We start from the raw sequence: 23,543 nt of genomic DNA on the forward strand, positions 1-23,543 counted from the left end.
ACCTCATATCACTATCTAACAGCAGTTGTATGTATAGAAATGTTTTGTAGCCTTTGTTTGTCACGTTTATCAACTGCTTTTACCAGTTGATGTACCGTCGGAGAGAAAGCTGGCCAAACAGTTGATGTACCGTCGGAGAGAAAGCTGGCCAAACAGTTGATGTACCGTCGGAGAGAAAGCTGGCCAAACAGTTGATGTACCGTCGGAGAGAAAGCTGGCCAAACAGTTGATGTACCGTCGGAGAGAAAGCTGGCCAAACAGTTGATGTACCGTCGGAGAGAAAGCTGGCCAAACAGTTGATGTACCGTCGGAGAGAAAGCTGGCCAAACAGTTGATGTACCGTCGGAGAGAAAGCTGGCCAAACAGTTGATGTACCGTCGGAGAGAAAGCTGGCCAAACAGTTGATGTACCGTCGGAGAGAAAGCTGGCCAAAAGTATTTTTTCCTCAAACAAACTAGACCTGAATCAAACAATGAAACCATCGGCCAAACAATTGAAGATTGATATTCTGACGTTTTGCCAGTGCAATGTGAGTTGTATTAGTCAGTTTGTCAATGTAACGCTTTTGATCAGTTTTTGATCAGTTTCCCAAGCTAATTCTCGATTTTTCACACTGACACAGTAATAAACAGCTCTAAAGTTACAGGCTTCACTGTCATGGTGCACAGTAGAGGCCTGTGTGGGACCGATCTTTATCATCTCGCTCCTGCCCACACCTGCTGGCTTTCTGTCCGGCTCCAACTCGCTACCGCAAGAACTGATCCCAAACCCAACCGCAGTCCCGCAATGTTATTTTAGGCATATGTGACACAGCTCACTTGCCAGCCATGGTCCCAGCAATTTTGCGCCCCATATGAAATATCAAATGCACAACATAAGTAACTTTAGAAATAGGTTCAATTACCAGAGATTCTCAAATGGCCCTTACATTGTATTACCTGGCTATATCAGTCAATATCTTAAATGTAGTTTGAAGACAGCAGAGTTGGAGAGACTTGTACTTTCTCTTGAGCTATTTTTATAGTCTACCTTTTAGGAGTGGGAAGATTTTCAGACTGAGAAATATGGGTATTCAAATATTTAGACCTATCTCTAGGCAATGTAGTAAACTATAGCCTAGTCATAGGCCTATTTAGGAAGTACATTTCCTTGGAAAGATGACTGCCCCATGATACACTATTTAATTGAGACCACACGTGCACCAGAGCTCGCATGTATGGCTAATGAAGTGGAAGCAGCAAGAATGATGACAGCAACACTTGCTATGTTTTGCATAGTTCTATAGGATATAGCTTACCTTTCAGGAAGACGATTTACAGGCAGAGACAAATAAATGGGTAATCATTTTCAAAGATGATTACATTTATTGATTGCACTTCGACTCACTTCTTTTCATTATCAATATTTATTTACATATTTAAGTTGATTTCATATTCGTTAACTGCCACGTGATTCACCACCCATGGAGGAAGCCTACTCTATTTCAATGAGACCACACTTGAACTCTCACACCCAACTAGGTCAAGTCTACTGAAGTTGAAGCTGCGTGTGAATAATGCAAAAATATGTGCTTTCAATACAATAGGTAGGCTAGCGCATACCACGCAGAAAGAGGACTGTATCAAAATAATCTGTGGGACAACAAAAATATTTTCATCCCAAAGGCGTCTGTCTGACCGCCTGCTCCCGCCTGCAGCATGAAAAAAATGCTGGCCGCGCCACCCTGATCTCTGTGGGGACCCGCAGATCCCACATGCATCCCGCGGGAATGCAGCCCTCTAGTGCGGTCAGTACACAACATGCTCATCATGTCTTAGCAGGGTATCAGAAGGTGACAGGTGTCCCAGCAGGGTCAGACAGCCAGGGAAGACCAGTCTATGGAGCTCAGGTGAATTTTGCAGTAGATTCAGTCAATGACACAAAGTTCCATCTTGAATTGATGGGTAGACCTACAGTAGCTACAGGACAGTGGTTTAAAGCTACAGTCTGGGATCTGGGAATAATTGTCACGCCCTGACCTTAGAGATCCTTTTAATTCTCTATTTGGTTAGGTCAGGGTGTGACTAGGGTGGACGATCTATGTTTTCTATTTCTTTGTTGGCCTGGTATGGTTCCCAATCCGAGGCACTTGTCTATTGTTATCTCTGATTGGGGATCATATTTAGGCAGCCTTTTTTCCCACCTGTTGTTTGTGGGATCTTGATTTTGTGTAGCTGCCTGTGAGCAGCCCAGAACGTCACGTTTCCTTCTGTATTGTTTTTGGTGAGTTGCATATTTATTAACATGTGGAACTCTAAGTACTTGGTCCATTCATTCAGACGATAGTGACAATGATGGTTATTTAAATTATTGAACCATTGACTTAATTTTTGGATAATATAATGAATAAATGTACACCAAGGTAATTCTTTCTCATGCCTGATTTTAGGAGGATTAGATGGTGACAGGGGTCTCAGCAGGGTCAGGCAGACAGGGAAGACCAGTCTGGGACAGAGGTGAGGTGAATTCTTGCAGATACAACACTTTATTCATGAGCGGTGCTCAAGTTCAGAATGGTTGTCAGTTAAAACCCATACAGAGACCCTGAGCTCTGACATTATGTATAGCATATTACTGTACAGCCACTCCGTTACAATTCAGGTGCTTATCAGTGTCCAAGTCTACCATTTTCAATCCGTATACGGGTACGAGTCTAAAGGGCTACCTGTGTTAGGGTCAATTCTGTATTGAGTTGCGAATTGCTCTTAATTCCAATTCAATTCTTGAATTTGAATTAGCCACACCCCAAATAAATGAGACTTTCATGTTCACGTCTCAGTTGAGTTGCATTGAATGGCTTTGAATTCAAATCAAATTCCATTCAAATGTTGCTTCCTGTGGGGTGTGGTCAATTCAAATTCATTGTTTGAATTTAATTCAATTCCGAATTGACCCCAACCATGCTTTTTACATCTATGACATCAGAGTGCGAATTATACCGTGACATCCTTGGGAGCCTTGTGTACGCAACATTTTTTAAAATTGGCCTAATAGTAAAGACAAAAATGCATTACATTTAAATGTGGCATGAACACACCCAGTAATGATGTTTAAATCTGATTCTTAAACAATTCACTTCAAAAAGTAGACTAACTGTGGTTAGTCTACTAAGTTCGTTCACTCTAAAATAATTCCAGCAACCAAACAGTGCACTGTGCACAGGTCATTTTCATGAAAGGAAAGAGACATCTGTTAAAAACACCATAATGACATTCAGCAATTGTCATTAGGCCTACTACAGTGGTGTGTATTCATGGATGCCAATGAAAGCCATAATTCACCAAAAATGTGAACAATAAAAAAAGAAAAATCATATGAAATAATGTTTCAATAAGGTTTAATCATTTTTCATTTCGCAAGTGGTTGAATCTAACTCACCGGAGAAAGCATCCGAGCGAGCGAAACTGCGGCCCTCTGTCTCAGTATATGATGCTGTCTGGCCAAAAAGAGTATGACAGGCGCTGTTTTGCTCGCTTGGATGCTTTCTCCGGTGAGATTGATGCATATTGCTGTTGGCGTGCATCTCGTCAAATTATAAATATTTAACGACCCTCCCAAAGGTGAACTTTTGTTGCCTTTAGAGGAGCTCATGTTTCATTCATCCTCCGTAATTCGCACTCTGTATAAAATTGTAAAAAATGAAGGACTACGGTACCCCAATGCTATCCAAAGGTTAGGCCTACATGTTTTCCTTTCAACAAGAGTCATTCAGCTGGACCAAAGTCAAATATTGGCATTTCCTATTGCAACTTAAACTCGTGACGCTGTTCCTGCACTCAGAAAAGATAAGAGGAAAAATTAGGGCTATTCTCTCTGATAAGAATAAATAGCCAAACTATGAATCATCTTAATCACAACAGCTTGGCCAAAATAAATATCTAGAACAGCCATGGGCAAGAAAATAAAATATTACTGTCCAGATTTGGTAGATCCCATATTACCTCTATATTCCCTATAACGAGAGAGGCAGAAGACTGCAAAGTGTAGTTACGTAACCACCTAAAAGTGAACATGAAAAAGATACCAGTGGGGTCGAAATATTGTCTGTTTTGTGTGTCTCAATAAACTACTGTGGGAGTTGAAGACTTTTTAAAATGTGTATCTGTCCAGCACCTGAACTAGTTAGATTTACTAAAAGTGAACAAGATATCAGATTGGAGTGTTCCATGGTGTTTCTGAAGATTCCAGATCTTGAACCACAAGCACTCTGACAATGTTAACATTCGCACAGTATTCGGATAATAGCTCATATCCTGGTGAAGGTCTTATTTTTCTTATATTTATGAATCTCTTGTTTGTTCTTCTTTTGTTCTTCTTTGTGTATTAGTATTTACTGTTTATTGCACTGCTGGAGCTAGGAACAAAAACATTTTGCTGCACCAGCTTTAACATCTGCAATCTGTGTAGGAGACAAATAAACTTTGATTTGATTTATTCAGGATAAGCTGTTTACATGCACCTTTGATTTCCCACCCACGAGTATCCCTGTATCCATAAATAAACAGAATATTGCTAATTTAGCCAAAAGTTTGTACCCCTCATTTAGATATTTTTCTGCTTTTAATTTCCGACATTAGGAAGGCTATTCGTTAGTCAACTTTGTTAGTCTATAATTATATACACGCAGCTTCTATTCTCTCATTCCTTGACGCTCTAGAACACAAAAAAAAGAATTGCTCACCAGAATGATGTCATACATCGATAGAATGAACGCTTTATCAACAATATAGTTGACATCGCTAGCGTTCTCTTTCATTTCTGCTTCTCTCGCGGAGCAAGGACATTTATGGACCGGGGAGTTTGTTGACCAGTTTTAAGGAAATGAAAAGCTGTGAAAACAATCCTACATGTTTCTGACAGTAATTCATTTCACCTTGGAAGCATATTTGTTATGGTTGAAAGTGACATTTTGTCAGCTTTTATGTCGCAGAAAGAAATTGCATGTTTCAGCTGCACAACAGGTGCAACAACAAGCGCGCATTCGTATTTTCTCAAGATTAAAGAAAACTATTATATTTCTGTTCCAGAGACAAAATTAACATTTGGTCTATCATTTCACTGCAAAAAACAAGTCATTCTGCATGAGTTAATATTATAATAGGCTACTTGTGAGGACTACAGTCAGTGTCCAGACTTCAATTACTATCTCAACTTGTCCCATCTGAACTTCAAAGCTGATACTATGTGAAACTGAGTCTGCGCAGACCGTTTAAACAACAGTAAATGGGATAAGATGTTTACATGACACATTATCCTGTCTAAGATCAGCATATCCCAGGCATCTTATCTGGGTTTCTTAAAACCAGGATAGGAGCTTATTTGGGTTACTGTAAACGGATATGATGTTTAAATGAGTCAACTCAAAAACAGGGATATTGGTGTGCATGTAGGGCTGCAGGTAGCCTAGCGGTCACAGCATTGGGCCAGTAACCTTCAGCAAGGTTCTTAACCGTACTACTATGTGTATGTGACAATAAAACATATAGTCTCTCTCTCTCTCTCATATATACAGTGGGGCAAAAAAGTATTTAGTCAGCCACCAATTGTGCAAGTTCTCCCACTTAAAAAGATGAGAGAGGCCTGTAATTTTCATCATAGGTACGTACACTTCCAACTATGACAGACAAAATGAGGGAAAAAAATCCAGAAAATCACATTGTAGGATTTTTTATGAATTTATTTGCAAATTTTGTCTGTCATAGTTGAAGTGTACCTATGATGAAAATTACAGGCCTCTCTCATCTTTTTAAGTGGGAGAACTTGCACAATTGGTGGCTGACTAAATACTTTTTTGCCCCACTGTATATATATATATATATATATATATATATATATATATATATATATATATATATATAATGTAAACGTGGTCATTGATTATAATCTGCATTGCCTCAGTTGACAGCAGTTAGACTCTCTTGATTACGCCAAGGCTGCTGGTCGATCTGTACTACCTCCAAACTCCAAGCCCAACATACTACTCTAGTCTGGTCTGGTCTGCCAATGTCCCTGTATCTCACTGCTAATGGTCTTTAAATACTCCCCCACTGTTCCAGAACTTCCAGGAATATTTCTGAACATGTTTTAGTTTTTCCCATAATTGGGGCATTGGCATCGAACAATTCCATGAACAGTGTGGACAAACTGTTGGCTGCCATACAATTTAAACACATGGATCTGCACTGATAATGGCAGGTCCTGAAAATGTAATGGCACCTCTGTTATACCATCTGTACCACACTTTCACCTCTTCTGCTCTGCTTTGAAAAGATGGCTGTTCCTAGGAGATACAGGCTGGAGAAATGTGAAGCTAGCAGTGACAAGTCTTCACAAGGTTTACAAGGCAAAGGCTATCTGTGGTCTCTGATCTCGAAGTGTCTGAACTTTGAGTGCAAGGCCCAAGTGCTCCCGGGGAGTAGAGCTGAAATGTGTTATAGTGAGGTGGTTGATTTTTGGAGGGAATGTGGACTCCCACCACTTGACGATATCTCTGCTAAGCAGGTCATTATCACCCCCCCCCCCCCCCCCTCACACACACACACAGTTTATTGTGCATTCTCCAGACCAAGGTCTCCTCCAGCTATCTCAGTCCCATTCTGCTGCATTCCAGACTCATGCACTTGCCTGAAGCCTCCTCTGTCTACTACGGTATCTGACTACGGGACAGATAGCGGTGCTGAGATGTTTACAGGGGAATATGCTGACAATGAGGTAGAATAGAGCAACATTCTTAGAGGCTTTGTTGAACTGTTATCATCTGAATACTCATAGGAGCAACTGCCCCAATCCTGTCTTCTCTCTGCCTTTGTTTATTTTCCACTATACTTTATTTCCACTGAAGTTTAAGGCTTTGCTTATTTCCACTGTACTTCTATAGTACAATCCTGCTGGAGCTTCAGTCAGAATTGTAAACAAAACAATGGACCATGTCCATGTGCACACCGCCAGGTACATGTCCATGTGCACACCGCCAGGTACATGTCCATGTGCACACCTCCAGGTACATGTCCATTTGCAAACCTCCAGCTACATGTCCATGTGCAAACCTCCAGGTACATGTCCATGTGCTCACCTCCAGGTACATGTCCATGTGCACACCTCCAGGTACATGTCCATGTGCACACCGCCAGGAACATGTCCATGTGCACACCGCCAGGTACATGTCCATGTGCACACCGCCAGGTACATGTCCATGTACACACCGCCAGGTACATGTCCATGTGCACACCGCCAGGTACATGTCCATGTGCACACCGCCAGGTACATGTCCATGTGCACACCGCCAGGTACATGTCCATGTGCACACCGCCAGGTACATGTTCATGTGCACACCGCCAGGTACATGTTCATGTGCACACCGCCAGGTACATGTCCATGTGCAGACCTCCAGGTACATGTCCATGTGCACACCGCCAGGTACAGGAAAAACTGAACAGAATAGGAAACTTCCTACAAGCTAAGGAAAAGTTCATGGCATTTTGAGCCAAGTTGACTTGAGATGATTTCCCATAAATGTTGCTGTTAAGCCTAAAAGGCCCTCTAAAACGGATGTGGACAGTGTTTACATGACTGAAGGGACTAGGGAGTGGGTTAGGGAGAGAGAGGGACTGAGCAGGAAGTCTAATTTGTTGTTAATTTAAAGCAGATCACCAAGTGTCTGGTGCCTCCACCGTGGGTACATCATGTCCAGTGTGCTCAGGACAGGACAACACCACTGGACACATCTGGAGAAGAAAGATCAATGCCCTTCATCTTCAGTAGCACACTCAGTGATGCTGCCCATAACTCAGAGAGTTCCACACCTTTGGGGACCAGGGGTGTAGTACTGCCGGAGTGTGAAGGAGTGGCGCTCCCTCACTTTTTTCAATTTGAAAATACACGCAGATGGTAAAACTATTTCTGGAAGATAAATTCGGATAAATTTGAAATAAATTATATTTAATTACCACAAAAATTCCATGAAAAATAATAGAATGACAAACCAAATAAATATGTATAGCAGCCTAGAGGTAGGAAAATGGTGGTTTGTTCCCTTCCTTCTCTCTGGTGGTGAGAATGATAAAGAACCATAAGCTGTGTGTGTGCACTGTGGAAGCCCGTCGGAGGATGGACCACTTTGGCCCAATGAGAACGTTGAAAAACAACATTTCCCTGTGTGTCTGTCTTGATGTTCATAAAACTCCATGGATCCCTCTTCCGCAGTGGAACACAGAACGATATGTGACCACTTGGTCACAGCAACATCGTTCTGCCGAGGACAGCCAAACCAGAGTGGCCACCGCAAAGCCTGAGAGCCTTTCACCTTCTCTGAAAGTAGATTGGCTATTAGTTGAGACGCAGGGCCCGTTCTAGCTTAGTATGTTAGGATGGGCAATTGAAACTGTGAATTGGGCAAAGTTTGAAATAATGCATTTAGGTTATAGTTTATTGTGATGCATGAATACATCACACTAACAGCATGATTTTATGGTTGTTTAAAAAAAAAAAATCCTGCAATTCTACATGATAATGATTTATATTCACTTCTTGGTCAATTGATTTGATAATATTATGTTCATTCTATGAATTGATAGTTCACCTCTGTTTTCTTTTATTCTGTAATAGGGTATATTGATTGTGTTCAAGCAAATCCAATCAATGTTTATTTATGATACAGCATGTAAGCTACACAATACAATGAAATGCCTACTCTATATAAAACTCTCCTCGCAAGCAGTGCAATGATATTAAGCTAAGTACACTGCTCAAAAAAATAAAGGGAACACTAAAATAACACATCCAAGATCTGAATGAATGAAATATTAAATACTTTTTTCTTTACATAGTTGAATGTGCTGACAACAAAATCACACAAAAATGATCAATGGAAATCAAATTTATCAACCCATGGAGGTCTGGATTTGGAGTCACACTCAAAATTAAAGTGGAAAACCACACTACAGGCTGATCCAACTTTGATGTAATGTCCTTAAAACAAGTCAAAATGAGGCTCAGTAGTGTGTGTGGCCTCCACGTGCCTGTATGACCTCCCTACAACACCTTGGCAAGCTCCTGATGAGGTGGCGGATGGTCTCCTGAGGGATCTCCTCCCAGACCTGGACTAAAGCATCCGCCAACTCCTGGACAGTCTGTGGTGCAACGTGGCGTTGGTGGATGGAGCGAGACATGATGTCCCAGATGTGCTCAATTGGATTCAGGTCTGGGGAACGGGCGGGCCAGTCCATAGCATCAATGCCTTCCTCTTGCAGGAACTGCTGACACACTCCCGCCACATGAGGTCTAGCATTGTCTTGCATTAGGAGGAACCCAGGGCCAACCGCACCAGCATATGGTCTCACAAGGGGTTTGAGGATCTCATCTCGGTACCTAATGGCAGTCAGGCTACCTCTGGCGAGCACATGGAGGGCTGTGCGGCCCCCCAAAGAAATGCCACCCCACACCATGACTGACCCACCGCCAAACCAGTCTGGCTGGAGGATGTTGCAGGCAGCAGAACGTTCTCCACGGCGTCTCCAGACTCTGTCACGTCTGTCACATGTGCTCAGTGTGAACCTGCTTTCATTTATGAAGAGCACAGGGCGCCAGTGGCAAATCTTGGTGTTCTCTGGCAAATGCCAAACGTCCTGCACGGTGTTGGGCTGTAAAGCACAACCCCCACCTGTGGATGTCGGGCCCTCATACCACCCTCATGGAGTCTGTTTCTGACCGTTTGAGCAGACACATGCACATTTGTGGCCTGCTGGAGGTCATTTTGCAGTGCTCTGGCAGTGCTCCTCCTGCTCCTCCTTGCACAAAGGCAGAGGTAGCGGTCCTGCTGCTGGGTTGTTGCCCTCCTACGGCCTCCTCCACATCTCCTGATGTACTGGCCTGTCTCCTGGTAGTGCCTCCATGCTCTGGACACTACGCTGACAGACACAGCAAACCTTCTTGCCACAGCTCGCATTGATGTGCCTTCCTGGATGAGCTGCACTACCTGAGCCACTTGTGTGGGTTATAGACCCCGTCTCATGCTACCACTAGAGTGAAAGCACCGCCAGCATTCAAAAGTGACCAAAACATCAGCCAGGAAGCATAGGAACTGAGAAGTGGTCTGTGGTCACCACCTGCAGAACCACTCCTTTATTGGAGGTGTCTTGCTAATTGCCTATAATTTCCACCTGTTGTCTATTCCATTTGCACAACAGAATGTGAAATGTATTGTCAATCAGTGTTGCTTCCTAAGTGGACAGTTTGATTTCACAGAAGTGTGATTGACTTGGAGTTACATTGTGTTGTTTAAGTGTTCCCTTTATTTTTTTGAGCAGTGTATTTGTTTTACATTAGGCTATAATCAAATAGCTATACCACGTAGTATTGTTCCTGAACTGGCCAAATGGAGGAGCTATCCTTCAGCACCACAAGTTGGTTTAACTACTTTAAGAACATTGTGCGCTCCTGGCGTTTTCCTTTCAACACTACGAAGAGCACTCCAAATTGCTTAAAATTAAATCTCATCAAGATCTGTTGCCAACACCGAATAGTCATACTCATCACTTATTACTATTATTACAAATAGAAGACTATCACTTCACACAACGATACTCGTTTAGTAAAGTTAGAACAAAGCTGAATCCATGTCTAGCAATTTCACATAACAAAACTAAATATTATAGCATAGTAAGCCTACAATGTTATTGTTACACCAAAAACACCTCCTCATTTCTAATGACATTTTAGGATGGTTAGCTGAAGCTGAATAGTCCAAAAGAAATCCACATGTGCCAACTCAGCAGCGCGCGCCACTAGGCAGGATATACCTTTGAAACAAAGGCTAATGGTTTGTTAACACAATCTACTCTAATTTGCTCATAAAACAGTATGCTAATAGTTTGTTATCACAATCTACTCTAATTGGCTCATAAAACAGTAGGCTAATAGTTTGTTATCACAATATACTCTAATTGGCTCATAAAACAGTAGGCTAATTGTTTGTTATCACAATCTACTCTAATTGGCTCATAAAACAGTAGGCTAATAGTTTGTTATCACAATCTACTCTAATTGGCTCATAAAACAGTAGGCTAATAGTTTGTTGTAACCATCTACTCTAATTGGCTCATAAAACAGTAGGCTAATAGTTTGCTATCACAATCTACTCTAATTGGCTCATAAAACAGTAGGCTAATTCAAAAAGCTCTAATACCATATTCCCATGAAACTGATTGAGATCAAACAAATGTTTGGCATGGAGATGCAGTTTGGACGTTTCAGCTGCAAAATGTGAAGAATAATCATTCATGATGGACAGTGATGATAGCCTATTTGAAAGGCTATCATCACTGAGGTAGCCTATGCCTAACTTTGTGTTGAGAGCATTAAAAATATAACATTTTCTTTGGACCATATGGTTAGGCAAAGGCAGATGTTGCAATTGTAGAATGCATTTTATGCATATTCTATAATGATAGGCTATTCAATTGGCTACATCTGTCGGTACAAACTTTGATTGAGTAAATAATGATGTAATTTACATTTATATTGTGGCGCTCCCTCACCTAAAAATTGCAGTACACCACTGTTGGGGACATGTGAAATAAACTATTAGGCTACATAAGCAAGAATGGAACTAATAAGAAATAGTAACATTCAATTTGTTTGTGTACTTGAAATCATTGTGTTGATGTACCTGCAATGTTTGTCCAAAACCTAGATGTTAGAGAAATGGCATGAAACTGGAAATGAGGCAGAAACTCAGGCTGAAAATCTCTCACAATATTTAAGTGATTATGCTGTGTTCTGTTGTTGTTCAGGCAGGCCAGGGACAGTGTGTTCTCTCTACTCATGGTCTATTGTTGGAAGGGTAATGGCAGCATTCTAAACACTTCCCATATTCATGATAGGGAACTAAAAAAATACTCACACTTCACTAATGAGAGTGAATTTGTGATTAAGCTAATGCATCATGAACATGTATCATTAATGTGAGCTACAGTGCCTTGCGAAAGTATTCGGCCCCCTTGAACTTTGCAACCTTTTGCCACATTTCAGGCTTCAAACATAAAGATATAAAACTGTCTTTTTTTGTGAAGAACCAACAACAAGTGGGACACAATCATGAAGTGGAACAACATTTATTGGATATTTCAAACTTTTTTAACAAATCAAAAACTGAAAAATTGGGCGCGCAAAATTATTCAGCCACCTTAAGTTAATACTCTGTAGCGCCACCTTTTGCTGCGATTACAGCTGTAAGTCGCTTGGGGTATGTCTCTATCAGTTTTGCACATCGAGAGACTGACATTTTTTCCCATTCCTCCTTGCAAAACAGCTCGAGCTCAGTGAGGTTGGATGGAGAGCATTTGTGAACAGCAGTTTTCAGTTCTTTCCACAGACTCGATTGCATTCAGGTCTGGACTTTGACTTGGCCATTCTAACACCTGGATATGTTTATTTTTGAACCATTCCATTGTAGATTTTGCTTTATGTTTTGGATCATTGTCTTGTTGGAAGACAAATCTCCGTCCCAGTCTCAGGTCTTTTGCAGACTCCATCAGGTTTTCTTCCAGAATGGTCCTGTATTTGGCTCCATCCATCTTCCCATCAATTTTAACCATCTTCCCTGTCCCTGCTGAAGAAAAGCAGGCCCAAACCATGATGCTGCCACCACCATGTTTGACAGTGGGGATGGTGTGTTCAGGGTGATGAGCTGTGTTGCTTTTACGCCAAACATAACGTTTTGCATTGTTGCCAAAAAGTTCAATTTTGGTTTCATCTGACCAGAGCACCTTCTTCCACATGTTTGGTGTGTCTCCCAGGTGGCTTGTGGCAAACTTTAAACAACACTTTTTATGGATATCTTTAAGAAATGGCTTTCTTCTTGCCACTCTTCCATAAAGGCCAGATTTGTGCAATATACGACTGATTGTTGTCCTATGGACAGAGTCTCCCACCTCAGCTGTAGATCTCTGCAGTTCATCCAGAGTGATCATGGGCCTCTTGGCTGCATCTCTGATCAGTCTTCTCCTTGAGCTGAAAGTTTAGAGGGACGGCCAGGTCTTGGTAGATTTGCAGTGGTCTGATACTCCTTCCATTTCAATATTATCGCTTGCACAGTGCTCCTTGGGATGTTTAAAGCTTGGGAAATCTTTTTGTATCCAAATCCAGCTTTAAACTTCTTCACAACAGTATCTCGGACCTGCCTGGTGTGTTCCTTGTTCTTCATGATGCTCTCTGCGCTTGTAACGGACCTCTGAGACTATCACAGTGCAGGTGCATTTATACGGAGACTTGATTACACACAGGTGGATTGTATTTGTCATCATTAGTCATTTAGGTCAACATTGGATCATTCAGAGATCCTCACTGAACTTCTGGAGAGAGTTTGCTGCACTGAAAGTAAAGGGGCTGAATAATTTTGCACGCCCAATTTTTCAGTTTTTGATTTGTTAAAAAAGTTTGAAATATCCAATAAATGTCATTCCACTTCATGAATGTGTCCCACTTGTTGTTGATTTTTCACAAAAAAATACAGTTTTATATCTTTATGTTTGAAGCCTGAAATGTGGCAAAAGGTCGCAAAGTTCAAGGGGGCCGAATACATTCGCAAGGCACTGTATGTTCACGTATCAACTGACACAAGAGTTACCAATGGCCCTAAAACATTTAGCTGCCTATTTGTTTTGTGTATTCATAAGTGTATTTGAGAGCAATTGTATCTGCTCCATTTAGCTCTGAGCCATACATTGTAGCTCAGACTGCCCTCCAGAGCGGCTGCAGCGAGAGTTGAGAGTTGGGGTGACTGACACCACCACCAACACAGTAAAAGTTGACCAAACCCTTTCTGAGTCAACCATGTAGCATTACTATACCGTCATTATTATTCTGAGCAGGTGATCAGACTTGACCCCCGACCGCCATGTCTGGCCTGCGAGCCAAGATCGTGTGCCAAGTGTCTGGTGCTGCCCGACTCCCCACTGGCTGGTTAATGAAGGGCTTCGTGGGGGGGTCTGGGCGGGGGCGAGCCGGGGGCGGGGCGGCTCTGCTCTGGAGGCCTCAATGCTGGTTTGTCCCGGGCCAGCTGTTGATTCACAGCTCCTTCGCCACCACAACAAACAGAGGCCACACAGGGGCCTGCAGTGAGGCAGAGCACAGAGCAGAGCAACGCAGTGTGACAGCACAGACCTCAAAGCCCGGGCGATCAATTTCTCCATTGTCGCCATGGAAACAGAGCTGGCTCTCTCTCTCTCTCTCTCTCGCTTGGCCCAGCGTACTGTGAGGGGCTTCTGTCTGCTACATTCTACAGCTCTCACCTGCTCCTCTGTGACAAATGAACAGCCGTCTCAGCGTCACTCTGAGCCAGCCAGCGCACTGGAGGAAAACAAAATCAAACCACTGTTCTGTTCTCAGACTGCAGCCATTTGTCCATCAGCACATTCAAAAGGTGGATAGATTCTCCCTACTTTTCCTGTGGGAGGGGAGAGTTTACACCTTCAAAAACAATGATTTCAAGTCTCGGGGAGGGAATATGTTGCAAAAGGTTTCAGCTCAGGGCACTCATGGAGAAAAAAGGAACAAAAAAAAACTATCTTATGGAATGCACAGAGAGAAACGGCAAAGAGAGAAGTCTTTCAGAGAATGCCCGCTGCAGTGTCCGACTTGCCGGGCGTTTTCACCAAACAGCAAGACCACTGAATCACTGAAGGGTATCTACTCGCTCCCTGGGACAGAACAGAAGGTTCCATTCAGCCCCACTCAGCGCTGTGTAAACGTTAGCTCTGCCAAAACAGAAATGTGTATTTCCCTGCAAAAGCCACTCTTATCTGCCACAGAGGGAGTCGTTGTTGGCATTATAGAATACATGTTAGTTGTTAAGGTTGCAACCAGCCACTAGATGAGATGACAACAAAGCTCAGTGAAGCTAGGCTGAAGTCATGTTCAACGGCCCCTTTTAACTACAGCATGACGATTAAACAGACAAACGTTACAATCTCCACAACTACACTGGAATAGTAAACAATGGATTTACTTAGCACTACAAAGATGGAGATCAGGACTGTGATTTTATAATGAAAAGGATATCCAGTAACTCTCTGGACAGAATTCCCCCACCCCCCACCTCACCTCACAAAACACCCAAGGACTTGAGGCAAAGGGCTACCTCAGCAGTGACCAGCCAGTTCTGATTGATCAGTGGCAGGGCTGCTGTGGCCAAGCCACAACACTGTTTGACCAATCAGCCGTCTCCATGGATAAAATGGGCCTGATCACTCAGTTAATGCTCCAGTTAGCCTAACGCCGCCTCAGCCTCCCACGATACCAAACACACCAAATATTATGACAACACAAAATGTAATGTGAAGATAATATTCTTAAACTTGAAAAATGTATGTTTCATTTTTGCAGGAGGTTGAAGCCCATGCTTCAAATAAACTAAAATTATCTACAGTGTAAACACATTATCAAAGGGAAAATATTTATTCGGTAAATCAACTAGAACCAGTGATGAGATGTTTGTGTCAAGCAATAAAATTAGGTGTTATAATTGAAAATGTTTCCAAATCTCCATGGCCTGACCTGTGTTGTGCTGTCCTGTGTTGTGCCAATGAACATGTGCTCAGCTATTATGAGGTTAGTGACCCAGCTGAAGATGAAGTAACCCAGTGAAGCCCATCAATTGACTTATCTTTCACACATGTATGGACCACAGGGCACCAGAGTTCAAGTTCATAACCATGAGGGTTATTATCAGACCACCAAACACATGGAACGTGGAGGATCTAGTCTGGCCCTTTTACATTTTTACCTGACTAATTCATTTGACTTTGTGTAAGAATAGCCGAATTCTGACCTCTTATTGAGACATGTTTAGGGAGCTGTCATAAGTTTACAAGTAGTCTAAAAAAAAAGATATACCAAGATCAATCAAAATATTGTTTCATTTAATTTTTTGTTTTTCTATTTTAAAGCTTTATTCTCACTTCATTGCACTCTCATACTGTTCCTTATAATCAACAGTGTTCATAGGAGGAGTTACACTTACCAAAGTATTCTTTTTTCATGTGCATTTCTAACTCCTTCTCCAGCTCCAAGGTGAGTGCTTCCAGACTCCTTTCTGCTTGGCTTGGGCCACTTTCCCGGCATGGGGTCACCTGGTAAGGTAGTTTAAACCTCTGCCCTGAGGCTGGAGTTTTCATATGGAGCCCATAAGAAGATGATGGTGATCCAGCGGTCACCTCTGTGTTCATCCCTGCCTGGGTTGACTGTTGTGGTGCATGCTGTGGCAGGGCCTCTGGCATCCCAGAGAGCGCTTGGAGATGGATACGACTATGAACACCGTTGGTATCGCCACAATCTTGTGTTAGTATGTCCTCCTGCAAACCCGTCCCCAGCATTGAGGACCTGGGTGAAGGCAGTTGGAGATCTGGGTAGGTGCTCATAGATCCCCTGGAGCTCCGGGAACTTCTGGAACTGTGACTGGAGATACTGGACCGGGGACTAACGACGCAGTTAGCTATTGTCCCGGGTCTTGCGCACCCGTCCTGGCTGCAGATGCTTGACCGGGGACTGGCCACCGGCATGCCATGCAAAACTGCACCCTCCAGATCATGGTTCTCCACAGTCATGTAACGCGAATCTGAATAGCTAGAGCGTGGACTGGTGGTACAAGAATACTGGCTCGCTGTGCTGGACCTGGGGCTGATGTGCCTTTGGTCGTAGCCCATACTGATGCCGCTGGTGCGGTTACTGCTGGGCTTACTGCAGCAGTCATAGCTGTTCAGACTGGCCCTTGGGCTGGAATGTTTACTTGTGTCGCTGGCTGTACTTGCATAGCTAGACCGGGGGCTGAGGGCACTGCTCCCTTCACAGTGTACCAGACTGGACCTGGGACTCGTATACTTGTCTTGCCCGGGTACCACCAGACTCGTGCGCGGGCTACTGATGCTCGACCTCGGGCTTGCATGTTTGCTTTGCTCCTGGGAGGAGAGGGAGGATACGAAACTGGACCGCGGGCTGGTTGCATTGTATCTGCCGTCGTGGTTGGTGGTAACACATATACTGTTGCATCTGTTGCCAGGTGAAGGTACTGGCTTGTTCAAAACCACTCCATCGTACGCGCTACCAGTGCTGTACCTATGCCCCAGAACCTCCAAGGAGTACCTCCTGTGTCGCTCGGACGCGCCGCTATAACACGGCAAAGCAATTTCGGATTTGGTGCAATAGCCATCTTCATTAGGATAAACTGTGTCTCTTTGAGGGGTGCAATAATCCACAGGAACGGCTCTGTTGCCATTCACCGGGCGCACGGGAGCCGCAGTGTACACTTTATTTCCAGACATGTAATTCTCAACGGTGTGTATCTGTTGGTGAGGCGCAGAGCTGCCATTCATTGTCGTACTTTTATGCTCGGGTATCGTTGGAGACGAAAAATCCAAATCGGGGTTGATAACCATGTCCCTCCTTAAACTGTACATTCCATCCTTGTATGCTTCATATAAGGAAAGGTCCTCCATTAATTTACTCGCCCGGAGTCCCAAATCTTCCTCGTAGTGATCCATGGTTTGCTCCGGAGCCGACGAACAAGTTCAGAGAAAGAGATCACTAGTCCACAAACCGACTACCGAGTGAGATAGCAGTAATTGCATTTCACTTGGAAATCATAACAAAACGCAGGCTCAATCCAGGTATCGTCGCCTGTTTGCTGAACAGCCAGTGTGCTTGGAAATCTCGAAGCGGTGCATGATCTTTTTCTTCGAAAACATAAACCCTTATCACAAAGTTTCAACATACATTTGTCAACTTCAGTTTTTGTTAAATTGAAAGGTCTTTACAGTCAATGGCGCGCTGCGCGGAGGAATTTTCCCTTGTCAAGTTTTTCTCCAGTTTTCCAAAAGAGCCTCACATTTAAATTTGAGGTCGAGAAAATATTGCAATGCACCACTAACAGCCACATCTTACATATTAAAAGAGACAGAGTGCGCCAAAACCCATTTTAAACACAATTTAGCGCAAGGGACTCGTTTGTGGAGAAGGAATGCGAGGAAGTGGACGGGGTGCACTCCGCCTCTCTGGAATGTGGTTAATGCTGGAGCGAAACAATGATTGCGACCAACTCAGCAAGGGGGTGCCTGAGTTTGAAAAAAGAATACTCCCTAGAGAGTACGGCTTTATTCATCTCAGCCTTAAAAAAACTGCACAAAGGACCAGTCTCACCTGGCCCAACTTCCTTTGCCCTTTTCGGTTTCGGGACAGAAACAGCTTCACTGTTTTTAGAATGGATGGTTTCTAGAGCATGCTGGACACGTATCAAAGTTTAAGTGCTGGACACAATGTATCACAGTTTATATGCCGATTGCAGGGAAGGCTTCTCTTCTGTCTATCAACAAAGGGCTTTTGCCACCAAGATTATGCATCTCTTATTTGTCGCATGACTCGCACTTATGATTTTGTTCTTGACAGCAAAATATTGCATTCTCTCAAAAACATTGATGTTTTATAAGTTACAAAAAAGTGTATATAATGTGTGATGATTAAGCTGAGACTTGTCCCCAATTTTTTATGAAGTTAGCCTATTACTTTGTGCAACTTATTACAAACACAAATCACAAATCAAGTCAGTCGTGTAATTTTAGTCAATAATATTATAAGACCATTATCCAACTAAAATAAAGAAAAATATCCCCTATAGGAAATGTTATTACAGATACCAACAAATTATTGATCCCAATTAGGATTTGGTCACAAAACAACAAGAAAGGTTAGGAATTCAGCAGCACGTCTGATAAAAGATATCACACACTAACAAAAAATCTGTTGGTCATCATGAAACATTTCAAAGTTGTACAGTATAAAAAAAAGCATAAAGTCTTGTGTTAAACATCAATACATTGTCCGTCATATTTCTTAGTACCATCTTCAATTGAGATGTAAAAACACAACCAATGTAAATGTTAGGTCCCACTTTAAATGAAGAACAACTTATAAAGGGTTTCGTATAGCATACATAAAGGCTTCATAAGCCCTACATAAATGCGTCACAAATCATCTTTAAGCGTATGTCATCAGGGCGGCAGGTAGCCTAGTGGTTAAAGCATTGGGCCAGTAAGCTGACAAGGTAAAAATCTGTTGTTCTTTCCCTTATAGGAAATGTCATTGTGATGTCATTGTAAATAGGCCATCATTGTAAATAAGATAATTAGTTCCTAACTGACTTGCGTAGTTAAATAAGGTTTACATTTTAAAATAAATTTAAAAACAGATTAAATGGTGTGTTGTTACATTTGGCAATTCACCCTACAGTGTGAATGGTTGTCACTCTTTATGACATATGGTTATAGATGATTATTTAAGCATTTATGTAGCGCTTATGAAGTCTTTATGTATGCTTTATAAGTTGTACTTAATTTAAAGTGGGACCAAATTTTGTTTGTACCAATAGACATCTGCACCAAGAGATGTCTCTTATGCATAATCAAGTTTAGAGAAAGTTAGTATATCTAACTAGGTATATATATTTTTTATTTTATTTAACTAGGCAAGTCAGTAAAGAACAAATTCTTATTTACAATGACGGCCTACCGGGGAACAGTGGGTTAACTGCCTTGTTCAGGGGCAGAACGACAGATTTGAGATTCGGGATTCAGGTCAGGATTCGATCTAGCAACCTTTCGGTTACTGGCCCAACGCTCTAACCACTAGGATACCGGTCACCCCCATTGTTGGAATTTACACAAAACACAATCATGGTAATTTATTAAGACAAGGGTATGTGGTCTTTAATTTGAACAGCTCTACTCCAGGTTATTAATATTATTTTTACAAATTGTCAACATTTGAATTAATAAAAGGAAAACTAAACAATCCATCACCACTAGTATAGCACAAGTTTCAACATTTAAATGTGCCATTGAGATGTATCACTTTATTACTGCCTGCTGATTAACTGCCAACCACTGGGAGGTATGAGAGGGCAAGAGCTACTAGAGCTGCTAATAGAAGACCATCTAGTATCAGTCGCTGGAGACGTGAACCCCTAGGTTTTCTTCCGTGACCTCTACTCTTGAACCACTGCACAACCTCCTCCAGGTTATACTCCTGGGGCTCATAACCCAGCTCGGCCTTGGCCTTCGCCATGCTGAAGTAATGAGTCACGCCGGTCTTATACACCTCTGTGCGTGTGAGCAGAGGCTGGAAGTTATAGATTGGGCCGATGAGATGGTGAATCATCTCAGTGAGGAATGCAACAAAGTAAATGAGAGAGAGGGGTAGACGTAGTTTGGGGAAAGAGTAACCCAAACCCTCCACCAGAGGTCTGAAGAACTCAAAGTTGTTGACAGGTCTTCCGTCTGAGATGAAGTATGCCTGTCCAGCAGAGCGGTGCTGGTGCTCTGACATCAGAGCCTCTGCAGCCAGTTCGTGTGCAGATACCAGGTTGTCTACATGGACAAACTCCACTAAACTTCTTGGATCTCCATACACAAACCTGAATATCCCCTTCTCTATGTACCCAACGATCCTGGGCAGGTGCCTCTGCTCGCCAGGCCCGTATATACCGGCTGGACGCAGAGCACAGGCCCTCAACACACCTGTCCCATCTTTCAGCTCTGTACCACTGGCTTTCATCACGGCCATCTCAGCTACCGACTTGGTTCTGGAGTAGTGGTCAGGGTGGAGATGGAGAGGAAGGTAGGGGAGGCTTTCGTCACCACCCTCAATGACTTGGCCTCCGAACACTACGTTGAAGGTGCTAGTGTAGATGAGCCTGGAGACTCCAGCCTCTACACAGGCCCTGAGGACATGCTCTGTGCCCTGGACATTCACCTCTTCAATCAGCTTCCTGTTCAGCTGCTCCCTGCCAGACATGCCATAGGAGGCGATGTGGAAAACACAGTCCATGCCAGTGACCGCCTTCTCCACCTGAGCATACTCACGAATATCTCCCTTTAGGAACACAATGCCCTCTGGAACCTCTAGGCTGGGTGGGCTCATATCAAACAGAATGACTTTAGCTCCCTTTTTATGTAGTGAGCAGGCAAGGCTGTAAGAAATGAAGAATAGAGTGATCCTGTTAATCTGGAACATTGGGTATAGGGAAACCATTCACATGTAGTGAGGGATATTCAAGGAATGTTCAGTTCAACATTAAAAACGAAATAGGAAAGTCATTAGCCTACTTATGAACAGTGCTTGACTTGGACTGAAATAGGTGCAGATAGTTATTTTGGGTGGCAGTACTGTTTATATTTAGGTGCAGGAGCTCCACAATACTTTGAGCTCATATTCTAATAAATAGACAATAGTGAATAACATCATTCGAATAACTGGTATGATAACTCCCCCTAGTGGGGTTTAGAACTACTGTTACCTTATCATTTTGCACATTCACTTGGTAATGTAGAAGTTCTCTTCAGTATTGAAGAGATGAAGACTATGTACAGGCAACAATGTAAAATATGTATATTTTGATGGGCTTACCGGAAACCAAAGTATCCACTGCCACCGGTAATCAAAAACGTGCATATTCGCGCCTTTTCCATTTCACTGAAAAGAAAACTTGAAGGTCATTGTGCCTGAAATAACACCACACAGTACCTTCAGAGAGAGCATGAATTAACACATTGAATTTGTAAAAGTGACACGTGCCGAAATGTATAACAACCAGCAGTATCACAACTTGCAACCTCATCACGTAGCCATACTTGTAAGATTGTGACCTATTACTTGATAGTGCTACCTTGACGTTTGGCTACATTAGCTTCATTATGCAACATTTGATGCAAACTAGTTTAGCTACATAAGAGTACGACAATGACAGTTGTGTAAACCTGTACCGTATCAATCAGATCGCTGACCTATTTTACTGGTCTACAGGCTGTGATCGAGGCTATTGAACATCAAACACTTTAATATCAATTGAAAAACAGGCTTTTACCTTGGCGTTATAACGTAGCAACCTTATCGTCGCGGTGTGACAGGCTTACAAACAACTTCCTTGGGCGGAGCTAGTGGAATTCTTGGAAGGAATTGCGAGCGGTTTCATGACTTGTCAGTGCATGCGCTACGCAAACTTCCTACTTTACACTTTTGTCGTGGTAGGTAACTCCTATTTATTGACAGAGAATTAAAGCTTTAAAAAAACAAACATGTATTTGACCTTTATTTAACAAGTCAGTTAAGAACATTCTAAATTACAATGACGTCCTTGTCGGTCAAACCCTAACCCTGCGACTCTGGGTCAATTGTGCACCGCCTTGTGGCAATCATGGCCAGTTGTGATACAGCCTGGAAATGCATTGGTTTGTTATGAAAAATAATGCGATTAAACATTTACATTTCAAGTATAACTTAATGTATAAAAACATAGTGCATATACATCTAACCATTCAAAACAAATACAATCTGAACAGCATAATAATAGAATATTGCACCATTTCAAAGAAAAATACATAACAATGTGCAAAACTGCAGCATCCCACTTAAAACATTAAACTGGTCCCTCTTTTCTCTCTCTTCTTTATTGCCATGTTATAACCAGCAGCACACAGCAATGCTGACTATATTTTGCTTTTATGAAAGATTTGCATTCAGAAATCCAAGCTGCCTCACTTTCGAGGGGCTGATGCGGTTTCTTCCCTCAGTCTCCCTGTCATGACTTTCGTAAGCCGTGGGATGACAGAAGCCTTGTTCTTCCACCAGCTCAGAGGATCTGCAGATCTCTGGAGGGGCTCCTCCAAATAGGATCGGACCTCCATTATGGCATCTGCTGAGGGATTCCTTCATGCTGCATACCCAGTTGCTCTCTCGTCAAACAGCATCCAAACAGCAGATGTTTGTGGCACTACAGCTGGTGCATCTGCTCCATCTGATCCCTCTTCTTCCTGTTGCCCTGGTGCCTGAGAAAGCTGACTGCTGGGGCTGTCCCTCCCTGCTGCTGAGGTTATTCTTTGAAGAGCCTCATCAACCGCTCTGGCGTTACTGAAGGCTAACTTCTTAAACCTGGGGTCAAGTGCAGAGGTTTCTGATAGCACGTGATTATATTCCATTCCGTGGAACTTTCTGTCCATTGATGAACATAGGGTGTCCATCAACTCTGTCACGTCCTGTGGTTACATTTGCTTCTCTCTGGCGGCTGGCTGTGATTCGCTGCAGACCCTTAACAGGAGTAAAATTTTTGAGGCTGTCACATAGCTGAAAAGAGAGAACAGTAACTTATTAGTACAGGTTTATGTTTTGTCTACGGATACTAAATTCTCATCTACTGCTTATACATATATAATATTGGATTAAATAATGATGTAGTAATAACTGCTTCCTGTACCTTTCTCCAATAATCTCCACAATGACCTGCTCAATGGGTTCCAGGACTCTGCACACCTCCACCACTTCCCATTCCTCTTGGGTCAGAGCATCAACAGGTGCATTGACAATGGCCAGGGTAGAGATGATGGCATCCTTTGACTCAAGAAACCGTTTCAACATAAAATGTTGAATTCCACCTTGTAGTGCAGTCTTGTTCAGGCCTCAGCTCA

At 42.7% G+C, this 23,543-nt stretch overlaps 2 protein-coding genes across 3 annotated transcripts in view; both read right to left on the reverse strand.

Moving 5' to 3' along the window:
• LOC109884760 (Wilms tumor protein 1-interacting protein homolog) overlaps positions 1–18,398 on the reverse strand; it is a 38,768-nt gene extending 20,370 nt beyond the window's left edge. Inside the window, exon 1 of the mRNA XM_031831208.1 lies at positions 16,058–18,398. Coding sequence (XP_031687068.1) covers positions 16,058–17,573 — 1,516 coding nt within the window. The 5' untranslated portion in view covers positions 17,574–18,398. The remainder of the gene's footprint in view (positions 1–16,057) is intronic.
• A 231-nt stretch (positions 18,399–18,629) lies between these two features.
• Positions 18,630–22,066, reverse strand: sdr42e1 (short chain dehydrogenase/reductase family 42E, member 1). Of its 2 annotated transcripts, none has more exons than XM_020473519.2 (3): positions 21,947–22,066; positions 21,490–21,555; positions 18,630–21,052 (listed from the first exon to the last, which is right to left on the reverse strand). In XM_020473519.2, the coding sequence occupies exons 2-3, from the start codon at positions 21,549–21,551 to the stop codon at positions 19,954–19,956; spliced, it is 1,161 nt and encodes a 386-aa protein (XP_020329108.2). In that variant the 5' UTR covers positions 21,552–21,555; positions 21,947–22,066; the 3' UTR covers positions 18,630–19,953. The 2 variants fall into 2 exon arrangements, with proteins under 2 accessions (XP_020329108.2, XP_020329107.2); XM_020473518.2 differs by having other exon boundaries at positions 19,256–21,052; positions 21,490–21,584; positions 21,947–22,064.
• Between the last annotated feature and the right edge of the window lie 1,477 nt (positions 22,067–23,543).

The sequence above is a fragment of the Oncorhynchus kisutch genome, linkage group LG8 (assembly GCF_002021735.2).
Source record: "Oncorhynchus kisutch isolate 150728-3 linkage group LG8, Okis_V2, whole genome shotgun sequence".
NCBI lineage: Eukaryota > Metazoa > Chordata > Actinopteri > Salmoniformes > Salmonidae > Oncorhynchus > Oncorhynchus kisutch.

What these genes read in the sequence shown, in the direction of transcription:
- sdr42e1 (XM_020473519.2), bottom strand. Translation starts at nt 21,551, where the DNA reads ATGGAAAAGGCGCGAATATGCACGTTTTTGATTACCGGTGGCAGTGGA. An exon ending in AGTGGATACTTTGGTTTCCG is followed by an intron (nt 21,053 to 21,489) that starts GTAAGCCCATCA and finishes CATTTCTTACAG; the next exon opens with CCTTGCCTGCTCACTACATA.